The sequence below is a fragment of the Chionomys nivalis genome, chromosome 23 (genome assembly GCF_950005125.1).
Source record: "Chionomys nivalis chromosome 23, mChiNiv1.1, whole genome shotgun sequence".
NCBI classification, from domain to species: Eukaryota; Metazoa; Chordata; class Mammalia; order Rodentia; family Cricetidae; genus Chionomys; species Chionomys nivalis.
This window is the reverse complement of record NC_080108.1, coordinates 13,734,744-13,752,315: the sequence shown is the minus strand read 5'-3', so window position 1 is coordinate 13,752,315 and position 17,572 is coordinate 13,734,744. Positions and strand designations below refer to the sequence as shown.

The 17,572-nt window shown below is 47.5% G+C and overlaps 1 protein-coding gene across 3 annotated transcripts in view; it reads right to left on the bottom strand.

Annotated features, from left to right (window-relative positions):
* Positions 1-11,524, bottom strand: part of Crtc3 (CREB regulated transcription coactivator 3) — a 104,405-nt gene extending 92,881 nt beyond the window's left edge. For all 3 annotated transcript variants that reach the window (XM_057756263.1, XM_057756262.1, XM_057756264.1), the window contains exons 1-2: positions 11,225-11,524; positions 805-903 (exon numbers count right to left, since the gene is read on the bottom strand). In XM_057756263.1, the coding sequence (XP_057612246.1) occupies positions 805-903; positions 11,225-11,356 (231 nt within the window). In that variant the 5' untranslated portion in view covers positions 11,357-11,524. The remainder of the gene's footprint in view (positions 1-804; positions 904-11,224) is intronic.
* Between the last annotated feature and the right edge of the window lie 6,048 nt (positions 11,525-17,572).

The window sequence follows — 17,572 nt, the reverse complement described above, 5'->3', positions numbered from 1 at the left end:
CAATCTGAAGCCGCCTTGGTCTACACAGCAGGTTCAGAGCAGCCAGAGCTGTACAGACTGTATCTCAGAAACCCTAGCGATGGCCAGCAGGAGACTGGCAGACTAGAGCACTTGATGACTGAGTTCTACTCAGAGCATGGTAAGAGACAGCTGACCCTTGAAAGCTGTCCTCTGAAGCTGGGCATGGTGGCGCACACCTTTAATCCCAGTGTTCAGGATGCAGAAGCAGGTGGATCTCTAAGTTTGAGGCCAGCCTGGTCTACAGAGTGAGTTCCAGAACAACCATAATTATACAGAGAGACCCTGTCTCAAAAAATAACAAAGTTTTCCTCTGACCTCCACACACATGCTGTGGCACAGGCCATGTCTACATACATACACACATCATACATCCATACAGTAAGTTTTAAAATAAATCCCTATTGTTTAAATTATATTAAACTTAATTTCACCAGGTTATTTTCCTTTAGTGTGGGTACTAGAAAACGCTAACTTAAACTTGTGGCTCAAGTTAGTTTGGGGTGTTCTGTGTTTTGTTTTCTGGTGATGCTGAGGATGGGACCCAGGGCCTGGTACATGCTAAGCCAGTTCTCGTCACACATTTCAAGCGGATGATCGGCCTCTGACTGCTCGTGAAGTCACACCACCTCCACCAGCAGCCACCAAGAAAGAACACACGCTGACTTCCCAGAAGGCTGAGCTGCACTTAGGCCCAGGCTCTTCTCCAAAGAGCTAATCTTCCCAGGGCTTATCTCTGTCTCTGTACACATCCTTCAGCTTCACAAAAGCAGACAAGTGGGGTACCTGGAACTCGGATGTGCTGTTCCGCAGCTGGCTCACGTTAGGCAGGGATCCCCCGTGGTACTGGGTTAGGCGCAGTTGCTGAAGCTTCTGAAACTGAACCTGGAAACAGAGAGATTTCAAGAAGGTTCAGCAAAATCTGAAAGAGACATCCAAGCACAGTGTTTTGTAGAACGCTTCAAAAAAGAAGTCCTAGTTTTGATTTCTTTTTCTATTTAAATGACCATCATCTTCAGGTTTCCAGAGCTTTCTGGGGTCTGTTTCCTTTGGGTTTTGTTTGGAGAGATGGTCTCACACAACCTAGGATGGCCTCAAGCTCACTCTGTAGCTCAGGATCCTGATCCTCCTGCCTCTACCTTCTAAGTGGTGATTACAGGCGTGCACCACCATAGTCTGGCTTTCTGTTTTGGGGTTTTTTTTTTTTTATTTCTTTATGAGTTTTAGAAAGAATTTAAGAATATTTCAAAAGTCCTACACACAATGATGTATAGGCATACAGACACAATATTTAACAATAAAAAACATTTCTAAAAGGAAATTAAGCTATCTAAAAATCAAAAACATTGTTTCCTTTCTTTCTCCACAGACTTCCCAATCCCACGTGGATTTATGTGTCATATATGAATGGGGAATCACAGCATAGATATGACTTGCTGGAGGGGTTGTTCGCTTGTTCTGTTTTTGTTTTCTTTCTTTTCTTTTTTTTTAAGTCTCATATAGTCAGGTTAGCCTCAAACTCACTACATAGCAGAGGTTGGCCTTGAACTCCCAATAACCCCACCCCCACAGCCACATCTCCTTCCCAAGTCCTGGGATAGCAAGTGTGCTCCACCACACTCAGCCAAAACAGGTACCATCTTACATGCTTACATCACGAGCCTTTTCTAGACCGTTACATAATTGTGTGTATATGTGCATGTGTGTAATTTTTAGTTTTATTTTCCTGAAACCATCAGAACTCATCCTAAAGAGTAATTATTAATCTCTAGATATGGACTTACTAAAGGAGGCCATGTCAGGCTGATTAGATAACTTAATAGGTGGGAGAGTTTGTCACGGAGCCTGATGATCTGAGTTTGATCCCCAGGATGGCATGGTGGAAGGCGAGAACCAACTCCAGCAAGCTGTCCTCTGACCTCCACACATGTGCCCTGTGTGCATGCGCGCGCACACACACACACAAATTTATAATAAAAATATTTAATGAAGGAGGTCAGACAAACAAGTATCAAGCAGTATCCTACGGATTTAGCAGCTTCGTTCTTATTTACTTTCAGAGGGCAGTCAACTGTCCCAGTTCTCATGAGCCCTGCTTCTAAAACAATACACTGAGTATTACGTAACCCTCAGCGATTATAATTCATACAAGGAAGGAGGGTCATAGAGAAATCCCTGAGGCGGATTTCTACCCTTCCTCTAATTTCTACTCTGTCCTCTGCTTACACAATAGAGTATACCAGACCTGAGCCCTTAGGGCAGGCCAGGTGTTGTCCTCAGACACTGGTCCACTTCCAGTGGGCTTTCTCCACAGCCCCGCATTACAGACGGGGACTCAGATCCAGAGTTCAATGCCCTGCCCAAGGCCAAGCGCAGCTACTTCACACAAACCACATCCTATCCCCTGCTTTCCATTTCTTCCTGAGTGATCATACTATGTAGTATTATTATTATTTAAAATATCTGATACAGTGTAGGAGCCGGAGCAATGACTCAGTAGTTAAGAAACACATTGCTCTTACAGAGGATCCAGGTCAGACCTCCATCAGGCAGCTCACAAAATCCTGCCATTCTAGATCTCGGGCCTCCGAGAGCACTTCCACACATGTAAACATGCGCAGGTGCACACAGACATAAAACTTAAGATTAATTACCCAAAATTATCTAATACAATGTAAATATTCTGTAAGTGCGGTAGTAAGGAAATTATGACAAAAAAAATTCAATGATTCTACTATTTACAAAGTGTGAAAGACACAGTACATTGTGGAGCTACGAATCTCTGATTTATTAACACTTACTATGAAAGCTTTCAGATACTGAAAAACTAGAGATGACCAGTGAAACCCATCGTCTATCTATCCAATTGCTTCTATGATTACTGAGACAGCCTGGTTCCCCACTGCTCCTTCGCTACCCTTGGCATCCTAAGTGAACTCCCAGAGATGACAATATTCCTTAATTTAACATCCATATTAAAAAATAAGTACACATATTTTTTGTAAATTTTAAAGACATACGAAGTCCTTGGGTGTCTTTAACTTCCTTATACTCACAGTACTTGATTTCTCAAACATGCTGTGTATAGGGAGACATATTAATTATATGTTATATATATTAATCAAAATTCAGATCTCATAGTCAAATTTGAAAACTCGGTAAGCTATTTCTCCTATGAGCCAAATTTAAGAATAAAGCCAGCTTTCCATTTAACATTCTAAATGCACTTACGAGAAGCATTTAACTGGCAATCCTTGAAATGCTCAGACAAGATTCTTGATTTCCTTGATCTAAAGTCTTTCATTCCTTCTTCAAAGATTCACTCAATCCACTGCTTCATTTACATAAAAACATAATTGTGTGTTAGATACCATGCCAGGCGCAAGCCTATAAAGGTGCACACGTGCCAGAGCTCTTCCCTCCTAAGAGGTCCCACAAAGGCTTCAACTGTACTTAAGGCCACTGCAAAGGACCCCACCCCACGACTGCCTGCCCTCTGGAGAGCCTGTCTCCAGAGCCTTCAAAGACTGTGTGACACCAGAGTGAGCTCTCATGTGGTTAGCCGAGTCATCCCGTGCCCTTCACAAAGGATATTAGGATAAATATAAAAAATACGATGGTGTTATGTGAACTATAGAGACCTGGCTACTATTTCCGTAGATGTTCTCAGCTACGTCTAAAGACTTTCCTTTATTTTGACACTTTCTTCTTTTGAAATTTTGAATCATTAAGCTAGAAAGAAACTTGAGACTGAATTCAACACCTCCGTGCTTCCAGATGATGGGAATAAGGCCTCAAGCAGAGCAGACTAAGGCAGAGGTCACAGACTGGCAGCCCACAGGGAGTTCTGACTTGTTCAGTGTTTTCTATTTCAGTTTTAGAACTTGGAAGACTGCAAGAACAAACAACACTAGATTTGTGTGTGTGTGCGTGTGTGTGTGTGTGTGCAGGCTCGTGCGTTTTGAATGCATAGTTGTGCATTCGTGTGGGCACAAGTCAGAAAGCAATGGCTAAGAGTTGATCCTCTCCTTCCCCCGTGTGGGTCCTGGAGCCTGGTGGATTCATGTCAGCAGGGCTGCCAGCAAGAACCTTTACTGCACGGGCATTTCACTAGCCCTAAACCCATAGCCTTGCATGACAACACTGTCTGCTCCTCACCCAGGATCTGGATTGTTCGGTTTGTCCCAGGCCTCAATAAACCCTGTTATCCACCACTACAGCTAAGTATTAGCTACTATTCGCCCTCAATTCCTGACCCTTCCATTCATCCTCCTTACCTACCTTACACTGAAACTTTCATTGGCAAGATCTGGCCTAAGGTCACACACTGGTAGAATTTCTTCCAACGCCTGTATAAATGACATAGAATCCGCTCTAATTCTTTTCTGGAAAAGTCTCACAATAGCCAACACAATATCCTAATCAAAATCCCAGCAGGGAGCTGGAAGCATAGTTCAGCCGCAGAGCACAGCTCAGGGTACCAATGGACCAGGGCTCAATCTCCAGGACCAAACAAAAATAAAAGTGAAAAATCCCAGCCAAGTTTTGTTTTTATAGATTGACAAGATAATTCTAAAATTTATGAAAGTACAATGACCCAGCTCAGCAGGAGAAATTTTTTAAAGATTTATTTTTAATTATGTGTCTATGTGTATGTCTGTGTAGGGGAATGCACACACATGAGTGCAGATACATACAGAGTCCAAAGGATCACTGGGTCCCCTGGGGTCGGAGTTACCGCCAGTTATGAGCTGTGGGTGCCAGGAACCAAACTTGGATCCTCTAAAAAGGGAGCGCATGCTCTTAACCGCTGAGCCATTTCTCCAGCCCCCAGAGTAATTTTAAGGGCTAAGTTACAAGATTTAAGTTAATAGTTCAAGATCTATTATAAAGCTATAGTGTGCTGTTGTGAAAAAGACCTCGGGTGAAGGTAAGGGCTGAGTGGCAGGGCTTCAATCACAGGAGGAAAGACATCAGTAAATGTGACAGAGTGCAAAAACAGACAGACAGACCACACACACACACACACACACACACACACCACACCTCTACTAGGGGAAAAGATCTGACTGCACAGACATCCAGTGTGACCCCCGGATTCAGTCCTCCCCTGCCCTTCCCAGCCTCGTACGGAAACTTTGATAAGCCTCAGTTTACCCGTCTACCAAAAGACGGAAAATCCAGTCGGATAAACCATAAGGCCGTTTTGAATACTGTCTGCGATAGCAAGGGAAGAGAGCAGTGCCTGCCTGTCACGGAGCCCTGGGATTTAGCCCAACCCTAATCTCTGCAGGCTTTTTCTCTGCTCTTGGCTCAGAGGCCTGGCCACTCTGCAGCACATCCATTGCTTGTTTTAACAGAAAGACAAGGCATGGACTGAGCTGGGGGGTGCGGCTCAGCGGGGGCTGTATAAACTAGGTACACTGGCACACACCTGTAATCCTAACGTTCTAGATCTGGAGGCAGGGGGATCAGGAGTTCAAGGTCATTTTTGACAACACAGTGAGTCTGAGGCCACTGTTAAGACCTTGTCTTAAAAAAAGAAAAACAGAAATGAAACAGAAAACAATGGTTTATTCCAACTATTCAAGGCAAATTGACATTGGTTACAGAGCTGAGTTTCTCCTAAGGTTTCTCCATACAAGCTGTCCTTCTCAGCCAACCACCCCGAAGCTTCCAAGTCTCCCTCTCTGTTCCTGTCTCTCCAAGCCTCCCAATCCACTTCCTGCACATGCAGTGGTGACTGATGGCCTGCACGCAACCAGACCAAAGGACATGATGTCCTTATCGGGACAGCAGCACCGACTCCGTGGGTGGACATCCCCTGCTCTGCACAGCAAGCCCGCTGGCCTTCCTCCTGACGTCCTAGCCACCCTTCAGTCTTTGGTGGCACCTTGTCCTCTCTCTCCCCTGCAGACAGTAGGGGCTTTGGCTTCTAGGCCCTCTTCACACTTCACTTTATAGCAGGGGACAATTGGAATCTGATAGAGGGAAGCTAAGTCAGTAAGGCAATCTGGAGCATCATGAGACACGCCACAGAGATGGTGGGGACCGTGGCACACTGAAGACCACATACATGTTCTATAGCATCACCATAGTCCTGGGGCATCACCAGACTATTGCTGTCAGGCTTTCCAAAATATGACGGAAAGGACAGTGAGATGACTCAGCCGGCAAAGGCACTTGCTGTCAGGCCTGATGACATGTGTGACCCTCAAGACACATACTGTGGAAGAAGAGAACCGTCTCCTGCCCGTTGTCCTCCCACCTCCACAAGCATAGATATACCACCACCACCACCACCATCCCTGTGCAAAGAGAATAATTGTAAAGAGAGGAGCTAAAGAGATTGCTCAGAAGAGCACTTCCTGCTCTTGCAGAGGACGCAGGTTGGACTCCCAGCACCCACGGGACAGCTCACAACCATCTCTAACTACAGTTCCAGGGAATCCAGCACCCTCGTCTGGCCTTGTGAGCACCAGACACCCATGTGGTTCACTTTCATACATGCAGGCAAAACACTCATATACATAAAACAAAATGTAAATAAATATTTTTAATGGAAAAAGAAAGAAATGAGAGAAGGGTGTTGTTAAGTAATCTCATTTTCAAAAATTCAGAGGCTAGACTTTAATGTACAATCCCAGTGCTTACTGCTGGCCCTCATTAAACAGACACAAGCACACAGACACAGACAGTTACACACACACACACACACACACATTTTGGACCAAGAAAACAAAATAAAAGTATGTCAGAGAGTCAAAAACAGGGTGTGGCCGACAGTCTGTAGTGTGTATGTGGAGGGGGTCTTTTGTTTGAGATAGGGTAGGCTGACCTCAAATTTCCTATGTAGCTAACTAAGAATGACTACATTTCTCATCCTCCTGCCTCAACTTCCCAAGTGCTGAGAGTCCAGGTTGAGTCACCTCAGCTGGTTTATGCCGGGGACCAAACTCTGGGCTCAACACAGGCACTCGACCACCTGAACTACAACGCCCTCCCTGCAGGATGTGGCCTCTAAACTCTTCCCAAGCAGTCGAATTTCCTGTGGCTAAACTCCAAAGAGCCCCAAATTTGAACCAACAGCCAGCCTTCCTTCCTGAGCCCCAGGTCCGCACAAACCAACGCCGGCTGGAACATGCTTTTAGTGCCTCGCTCGCAGGTCCCTCAAACTCAGCATCTCTTACCCAGCCACACCCTGCTCAGGCCAGAGTTCCCCCACCCCAAGGACCTGAGGTGCTGGAGCTTGAAGCCTGGGGATCATCTGGACCCTCCCCGCTCACCGTCCTCACTTCTCCAAAGCTCCTCACACTTTCTAAGTATTGGTCTGTTCACCACCACCACCACCACACACACACACACACACACACACACACACCCGCCTGCCCTAGTCAATGCCACTGACCCCCTGCCTGAGTTTACTGTGGCAGCCTTGAACTGGCTTCTCCACGGTGGCCTCCTAGAGTCTAGCTGCGGCTCTGGAGCTGGAGGGATCCTTTGAAGACGCAAATCAATCCAGGCTCAGCCTCCACCACTGGCCCACTATTGTTCTCAGGATCACTCCCAAATCCCACCTCTACAACCCCCTCCCTGTGAAGTCTCCAGCACCTCCCTCTCTCTTCTAACCCTCCGGCTGGACCTTAGGACTCTGCCTGAAGCACACTCCCCTCCCACACACACAACCCCACCTTCCTTCCCCATACCCACCGATCCTTCAGGCCGGCAGAAGCGGCATGGACTTTAACCACACATGCCCAGAGCCCCAGCTGCTTCCTTTCTATAACATTCGCCCAGATGGGTCTTTACTTCTTAGAAGTCTTCCTCTCTAGAGCCTAAAGTCCACCAAAAGGCTCTGTTGCTTGTCCACTACGGCATCCCAAATAACCATAAAAATCAAGGCACACACTGCAGTCACAGCATTTGTGAGCACACTGAGGAGACTGTCTTTACCCGCATCATGCACACACGTCACAATCCATTATCCACACCGGTAGCACGCAACTCACAAACATCACACGGATGGATGAACAACACAGTGCCTTTCCCAGGCAGACGCTGCCTCCACTTTCCTCCTCCTCACCAGGCAACCCCAGGACCACCACGGACAAATCCTCCAAGTCCTCCCTTCTCAAAACTCTAGCCAGGTATGGTAGCCTTTGATCCAAGAACTCGGGAGGCTGAGGCCAGAGAAGCTCTAAGTCTGAGGCCAGCCTGATCTACAGAGCAAGTTCTAGGACAGCCAGGGCTACACATAGAAGTCCATTCAATCTTGAAAACCAAAACCAACCAAACCAAACTTTTCACATTGCTTCCTGTCGAAGCTGAACAACTATAGCTGGAAAGAAAAAAATTCTCCAAAATCGAGAGCAGTGCTCTCACCCTTCCCAAGGCTGCGACCCTTTAGTTCCTCATGCTGTGCTGACCCCAGCCATAACATATTTCCTTGTTACTTCATACCTGCATTTTTTCTACTGCTATGAACTGTAATGTAAATATCAGATATGAGACCTCGGTGGGGCTGCAACCCAGAGGAGGAGCATCCTACCTACCTGGTTCAAGTTCAACCCTGAAAGACTGAGAATCTGAACTCTGACACTGTCTCGAGAAGAAAGGACACCTAGATCAGTTTCAACGCCTGCCCATCAATCACACGCCTGCTCTAAGCAGCAAGGAAAGTCAGTACAACAGCCGTCCAATGGCCCCCTATGGACCAAATGGATTGTTTTCCAAATGAGAATATAATTCACACAGTTGAGGTTCTAGGAGTTCTTTATGAGAAGTGTTCCGTTCCATGATTTCTTAGAGAAAAATAATCCTTTAAAATGAAAAACCAGCAAAGCCTCCGGGGCAAAATCAGTGTTGTCACTCATGCATGTGACTGGGCAAGGAGAGAACACACGCGGAATTAATGTGCAAATGATTCCCTGTACCAGGTAAAGGGCAAATGGCATCGTTTGTAGTAATTAGCAGAAAATAGCCATTGGATTAGCCCATAAGCCACAGTTGAACAGGCTTGCTAAGTCAACATGTTCACACTGAGAGCCTCAGCTCCCTTCAGCAGACCAGTATTTGTCATACGAAATTAAATTTTACTTGAATTTATTGCATTTGTAACCCTAAGTTGTATGTCGTACACATACATGTTTTGGTTTACAGGTGTATCAAAGCTCTACCCAAAGAACTTCAAAACACAGGTTTATGTGTGAACATACACAAGTAAAACCATAATTAAGGGCCGGAGAGAAGGCTTAGAGGTCTAGAGCCTTCTTCTTCCAGAGGTCCTGAGTTCAATTCCCAGCACCTACACGGTGGCTTCCAATCGTCTATAATGATATCTGGTGCCCTCTCCTAGTGTGCAGGCAGAACACTGTATACATAATAAATAAATAAATAAATAAATAAATAAATCTTTAAAAAAAATAATTGAATGAACACTAAGGATCTGTGATGTCCTTTAATGTTTAAAATCTGAACCAGGTATGATGGCATACACCTACGATCCCAGCATTGACGAGGCCAAGGAAGAAGGATGGCAAGCTAGGAGCCAGCTGGGCTATAGAGTGCCACCTTGTCTCACAAAAATAAAAGTAGTCTGTGCACGACTCACGATCCCACCTCGAAGGATGATTTAAAGAGGCCTCAAAACTCGCATGAGTGGCTGGAACAATGCCAGGTGCACAGACACGTAGAGAGCATGGGGTTTGTGCATAATGCATGCCTCCTCTAAACACCACAAAACGAGCCTTACATTAACCCGCGGCTTTTACCCACACTTTCTCTTCGATGTGTTCTAAGCCTGTCAAGCTCAGTCTAACCAAGGTCAAGAAATGTAAAGGCCAGTGGACGCTAGTTAGTAAGGGGTAGCGCTGGTCAGGGCACGGGGAAATTTTTTCTTAAAACCTTCTTTATCTATCCTTTTTTTTTGCCTCCATGTAGTAGGAATGAAAACTCAGAAAGTATTTTATTTTTCCCTTAACTACACCAAAAGAAAACATTGCATAAATATGACAAATGGCCGCGGTGTGGGGGGCTGCGACAGTGAGTGGTGCGGATCGCATTATAGCAAAATAAAAATAGAGTTCATACTCCACTTGAGGGTGGCAACACGAGAATGCAAGATTGCTACCAGGTCTCTCGATTTTTAAAATAAGTAAACTTAGTTTGCATTACAAATTTATATTAGTTCAGTTTGTGTTAAATTTATATTTAAAGAAAAAACTCTCAATTTTAAAACCCTGGCAACAGATTTTTTTTTTTTTTTTGAGTTCCGCAACACTATAGTGGACAAAAAATAGTATGTCTACAAATCAGGGGGCAGGGAACCAGTCAGTTTGCAATCTGTTCTCACATCTCCTTCCAGCTGCACCCCCCAGCATCTCGGCCTCCGCCGTCTGACAACACGCCTTCAAGGCCAGCACTCAGAATCCTCAAGGCTGCCTGCCCACTCACGATGACCCTCTGCGGTCCTGCACACACCCCTGCTCTCCATCCTCCGCAGCTCCGCTCCAGTTGTCCAGCCTTCCCAGGAGTTTGTCCCGAATGGCTCCTTACTCCTTCCTCTGGGTCCCTCCTCAGTCACCGTCTACGCTAGGCACTCCGTAAACATCTGATGTTGAACAAAAATACACCGGACCACGTAAAGCACCTCCGAGAGGCGAAAGGGGGAAAGTCACAAACTTGTCACGGAATCACATCGTGGTACCAAGGCCCCCTGCCACTCGGAGGCCAGCAGTCCATTCACTTGTGCGTACACCGAGCTTTCCCCCGGGGAGGATGTGCGACCCTCGGGTCCCCGAGGCCTTCCAGGCGGACAGTCAAGGGCTCGCCGGCGGCGGGTGTCCGGAGCACCGAGAAGCCGCACCGCCCGAACCCGGCGCGCCACGGTCCCGCCTCGGAGCTGCGTGCGATTTCCTCTCGGGGTCATCTTCCCGCTTAGGCCGCCGGGCCCCGCCGCCCGCCTCCCCCGGCTCGGCCGTTCCCAGCTCACCGCACCTCCGCCGAGATCGCGAGCCGCCCTCGGTGTCGCCAGGCTGCCCGGAGTCGAGGCCGCAGCCGCTCCGGCCCCCGCTCCCCACCGCGGCCCCCACCCCGCCCCGCCGCCGCCGCCGCCCTCGGCCCGGCGACCTCTCCCCCGCCTCGCGGGCCCGCCCGCCCGCCCGCCCGTCCTCCCTCCCGCACCGCCCGCGCCGGCCCCGGCCCTCACCCGCGACAGGGTGAGGTCGGTCATGAGCTGCTCGAAGGCCCGCGTCTCCTCGGCCTGCCGCTGCGTGTGCAGCGCGATCTTCTCGCTGAACTTCCGCGGGTTGGCGCTGCCCGAGCCTGGCGAGGCGGCCATGGCGCGCGCCCCGTGCGACCGGGTTCAGCAGACGGCAGGCGCGGGGCCCCGCGGCTCAGCCCACCCGCTCGCTCCGCAGGCCGCCCAAGCCGCCGCCCGAAGCCGGTCCTCCGGCGCGACCCGGCAGAGGAGCCGCCGCGGCCCCAGAGCCCAGCGAGCGGCCGGGAGCGCGCCGAGGTCCGCCCCCCACGCGCCGGCCCCGCCCCCGGCGCCCCGGAGCCCGGCCCCCCGCGGTCCCGTCCGTCCTCCCAGCCCCGGAGCCCGGCCCCCCGCAGTCCCGTCCGTTCTCCCAGCTCCGCGCGCGGATCGAGCACTACTGAGCCCACTGTCCCCAGCCCGCTGACCCCCTCACACTTACATCTCGTCAGCAAAGCTAAGCCGCCCCAATGTGTGGGAGCCGCTGGGTACCACTGCCCTCACCGCCCTAGCTTTGGGATTTAGGTGACTCGTTGAGAACAGGGTTGTGCCAATACTCCTACCAACTTCAAGCGAGCGTGGTTGAGTTTGCGGGTGCAATCTTATCGACCTCACTTGGAGTTTACCACAGAGTGTACCTGGGGGGACCTCATTGGACCGGCCCGGAGCCTAACAGCTGCCCCCTCCTACCCATTCCGGTTTAGTTTCCTGGTGGCCTTCTGAGGTCACCACCAAATCAGCCTAAGCGGGATCTCAGTTTCTAACCCTAACTCCTGTTTTACTCCAGCTAGAGACACTATGTTGGTCGCAACAGCCTCTTAACGTCACAGCCTGAGCCCCAGACCCCATTCTTTGTAAATGCCCCTGTGGTATCTTGAAAACCCCAGCTTCAGAAGGTGCCAGCTCTACATTCTTTCTTTTTTTCTTTAAGAGTCGTATATTTTTAACTATGTGTAAGTGTGTGGATATGTACATGTTATGCAGTTGTTCATGGAGATCAGAAAGGCCCGATCTCCCTGGACCAAACTTGGTGCATACGCTCAACGTAGAGGCTCTCAACCTTCCAAATGCTGCAACCCTTTAATACAATTCCTCATGCTGTGGTGATCCACAACCATAAAATTATTTCCATTGCTACTTCATAGCTGTAATTTTGCCAGTTTATGAATCATAATGTTAACATCTGATGTACAGAACATCTGATATGTAACCCCTGTCCTTCAACCCCAAAGGGGTCTCGAACCACAGGTTGAAAACCATTGTCTTAACTGCTGCGCCATCCCTCCCACCTCTTCAAGTTCGCCTTTTTTAGAAAGCCCGATTCCTAATCAGGTTTCCCCCTTTTCAGCCCAAAAGCTTCTTCCAGCGTAATTGTACACCAAGATGTCCTGGGGAGTGCTTGAGTGTCTGTGTTTTATAAATTAGGGTGTATTAGAGACATGCAGAAAAGTACAGAAAATAACATTAATAACACCCACGCATCTCATGATTAAACGATCAAAACATTTCCACAGGGCCTTGGAATGGTGTTCAGCTGGTGAGTGCTCGTATGACAAGCCCTAGGCCCTTGGTGTGAATCCAGCACTGCCAATAAAATTTAAAAGGCATTTTGGGGCCAGCTCAATGACTCAGCGGGTAAGAGTTTGATGACCCGAGTTTGATCCCTCAAACCGACGTGGAAGGAGAGAACCAAGTCCTGAAAATTGGTCTTTGACCCCCACACTCACTCAGGCTGTGGCAAGTGCATACCTGGGCACATGCACAAACATACACAATCCACGTGTGCGTGCACACATGCACACACACACTAACTTTTAAAAAGTCATTTTTCTTTCTATGCTTGGAATTTATAAAACAAGCCCATTCTCATTCTTCTTTGTGTCCATAAAATACGACTGTGTTCATGTTGACATCTATCACGATTGCTCATTTTTCAAAATTAACATATAATGGTCTACTGTTTGTGTTTTATGCTTTTATTGTGTATGATTTATTAACCCAATGACTATATGTGGAGTAGGAAGTCTTATGTTTTAAATCTGTACAAAAATGAGCCCATGGCACATGTCTGTAACCCCAGCACTTGAGAGGCTGAGGCAGGAGACCAAAGAGTCCACGGTCATCCTTGGCTACATCATGAAGCCAAGGTAGCCTGGATTATGCAAGATCTTGTGGCAAAAACTAAATTAGAGACATGACATGAAACTTTATTCCCTGTGATGTTTTTGAGATGTTTATTGATTGATTGATCGATTGATTGTGCCTGCATGTTCACATGTGCCAAGCTGATTTTGTGGCAGTTAGTTCTCTGCTTCTACTTTTGGGTTCCATGCATCTGACTCAGGTTGGTGACAGACACCATTACCCACAGAGCCATCTTACCCGCCCCAGACTGTTTTGTTATAACTAGGTTTATATATATGTCGTGTCTGTCCAATCCACCATGCTTTCCTGTTTTATATTTCTTCATTTCTATGTGAATGTGTGTACTTGCATGAGTTTATGTGCAGGATGTGTGTGTAGGATTCCTTGGAAGAGGGCATCAGATCCCCTGGAACTGGAGTCACACATGGTTGGTCATGAGCTGCCAGGTGGGTGGTGGGAACTGAACCCTGGCCCTCTGCAAAAACGTAAGTGCTCCTAACCACAGAGTCTTCTCTGCAGCCTCACCCATGCTTTTTCTTTACGTGTTATTTTCTGCCTGTGTGTCACACTGAGTCTAGTTTCAAACAACAGAAGCCAGGCTGGGCATAGTGTCATATACACGAGAAGCCAGCACGAGGAAGGCAGAGCAGAAAAACTACAGGTTAGAGGTGATTCTGGCTGCGTAGTAAAACCCTGTCTCAAAGAAAAAAAAAAAGAAAAGAAGAAAGAAAAAGGAAAAGAAAAAAGCAAGTGCACACAGGCTGGAGTGTTGGTTCAGTGGGTAAGAGCACTTGCTACTCTTCCAGAGGACCCTTTTGGTACCCAGCAAATGGGTGTTCACCGACATCTGTAACTGGAGCATGAATAATAAAAACCCATAAACAGATACTGGGGTTCCAGATGAAGATCAGAAAAGCAAAGCAGTTAAGCCCCTAGAGGGTTCCTGACTCTACCAAGGCTCAGACAGAACAAAGGGGCGATCCTATCCTCGATGTGGCTGCAGACTGCAATGCTCTCCACCAAACTTCAGACTGCCGTGAGCTCTTATCTCCTCCCGCCTTATAGGCCTCTCTCTCTACCCAGCCAGTTCGCTCCTGTCTCCCCCTCCCTAGTGCTGGGATTACAGCCCTGTGACTCCCGAGTACTGGGAGCACCTTTGTGTGCTATTTTTCTTGTATAGCCCAGGGTGGCCTTGAGTCCCGGAAGCAGAGGCGTGTGCCACCACTCCCTGGCCTCCAGTAGCTTAGCTCTGCACTCTGATCTTCAGGCAAGTTTTATTTATTAAAACACAAATAAAATATCATTATATGTAACTCTCTCTTCAGGGGATCTAATGCCTTTGGCTTCCACAGGCACCCACACTCGTGTATACATGCTCACATAGAGACACATAGACGCAAAATTAAATGTAACCAACATAAATCTTTTTTTTTTGTTTTGTTTTTTTTTTTTTTGTTTTTGTTTTTTCGAGACAGGGTTTCTCTGTGGTTTTGGAGCCTGTCCTGGAACTAGCTCTTGTAGACCAGGCTGGTCTCGAACTCACAGAGATCCGCCTGCCTCTGCCTCCCAAGTGCTGGGATTAAAGGCGTGCGCCACCACCGCCCGGCACCAACATAAATCTTAAAGAAAAAAAAAAGCTAGGCATGGTGGTACACACCTTTAATCAAAACACTTGGGAGGCACAAGCGGGAAGATTTCTATGATTTAGATCTGATCTATGTATTGCATTTCAGGCCAGCCAGGGCTGCATATCGAGACCCTGTCTCCAAAACAAGCATCTAAACAGGTGAAGTGGCACACACCTTTAATCCAGCACTCAAGAGGCATAGGCAGGTAGAGTTCGAGGCCAGCCAGGTCCACATAGTCATGCCCCTTTCCTACCGTCTTAACAAACAAATAAAACCAAATAAACTAGGAATCTATTCTAGCTAGTTCAAGTAGTAAAGATATTGCTTAAAAACCTTTTCGGAAGGCTGGTAACAGACTCTGATGTTGAGAGCCTGGCTGCAGAAATGAGCCAGCAAAGGAACCACTACCTCTCTTGAAACAGGAAGCCACCAGCCAAACGGGAAAGCTGTCACTACACTTAGCGATATTTTAACAGCTCTGAAAACACACAGGAGGAGGGATACTCCTCCACCCACGGTCTCGTTTTCCAAGGTTTCAATTACACACCATCAACCATAGTCTAAAAATATTAAGTGGGACATTCCAAAAATTAATAATTCATGAGTTTTACATTGCTTGCCAATCTGAGTAGCAGGAAGAAAATTTGTATCATCTCACAAATGCATGGGAGGTAACCCCTTAAGCAGCATGTCCGTGCTAAATAGACCACCAGCCTGTATGGTCACAGGGTCTCAGATAGCAGATTGCATCACAAAATGCTTTGTCACGTTTATTTCACCTGATAAAAGTCCCAGCTGGGGGCCAGCAAAGTGGCTCAGTTAATGCAGGTACTTGTCACCAGACCTAACAACTTGAGTTCGATCCCAGGATCCACATGGTAGAAAGAGAATCAACTCTTACAAGCTGTCCTCTGACTTTCCCACAGGTGTGTCCGTGAGCGTGTATGCACGCAGAAGCACGTGCGCACACACACACACACACGCACACACACACTGTAAAAAATAATAAATAAGTAAGCCCTCACTGGGCACCTACAAAATGAACCAATGGATAAAAGCTTTTGCTGTGCAAGCTTAGAACTAGAGAACTGACCAACTCCTAAAAGATGATCTCCGACCTCTATGCAGGCAAAATAAATACAATGAAACTTTAAGAATAGATCCCTAGGGACTGGAGAGATGTCTCGGTGGTTAAGAACTTGTACTGCTCTTGGAGAGGACCTGAATTTAGTTCCCAGCACCCAAGTCAGGCGGCTGAAAATTGGTATAGCTCCAGCTCAAAGGGGGATCTGAAGCTTCTGGTCTTGTCAGGCATCTGCACTCACGTGTACATACCTGTATTTGGAGGTTTCTCTCCTGTCTGCCAGTTCCCAAGTAACCACTCAGAGGCTTATATTAATTATAAATGTTTGTCCAACGGCTCAGACTTATTACTAGCTAGCTCTTACATTTAAATTAACCCATATTTCTTACTTATATTTGCCACGTGGCTCATGGCTTGTTACCTCATTATTTACAGGTCTTGCTTCCTCAGCAGCTGGCTGGCATCTCCCAGATTCTGCCCTTCTTCTCCTGTATCTCTGCTTGAATTTCCCGCTTGGCTCTATCTTGCCTTGCCATAGGCCAGAGTAGCTTTATTTAACCAATGAGAGCAGCACATAGTCACAGCGTACAGAAGGACACCCCACAGCAATACCCATACATGTAATTTAAAAATAAAAATTTTAAGGAAAAAAAAGCCCTAGCTGGTCATGGTGGCACACATCTATAATCTCAGCATCGGGAGGGGGAGGCAGAAGGCCTCCAAGTACCTAGCCAGTTAGAGAGCAGCCTGGACTACATGAGACCCTGTTCCTGGGTAGGGGGGTACTTGAAAAAAAAAAAAAAGCCCCAGAGCCTGAGAGTTATGATGCTGGCAATTCAGATATGTCAAAAGGAAGTTGTAAAAAGTAAACGTTCTTGAGGTCAGGGAGGAGTGTGTTTAGACTGCTAAGACCTGTGATACTGATGGATAAGGGAAGATGTATGCAGAGGGCTCAGTACTGCCTGCAGTTCACACAACCACTGCTGGTCCTAGAATGGGTTCCCACCACAAGGGAGCCACCACAGTGCTGTCACGGTGAGGAGCCACCACAGTGCTGTCACGGTGAGGAGCCACCACAGTGCTGTCACGGTGAGGAGCCACCACAGTGCTGTCACGGTGAGGAGCCACCACAGTGCTGTCACGGTGAGGAGCCACCACAGTGCTGTCACGGTGAGGAGCCACCACAGTGCTGTCACGGTGAGGAGCCACCACAGTGCTGTCACGGTGAGGAGCCACTGTAGGAAACTCAGACACCAGCAGCATTGTCCTCCCCAGCAGAAACATCTGTACACACACACTCGCTTCATTTCTCACCAAAAATCTTTTCTCTTTTGTAATATTCTATTTATTTGTTTATGTGTTTGTAGTCATATGCATATGCTCACAAGCAGATTCCCACAGAGGCCAGAAAAGGGCACTGAATCCCTTGAAGCGAAACTTAAA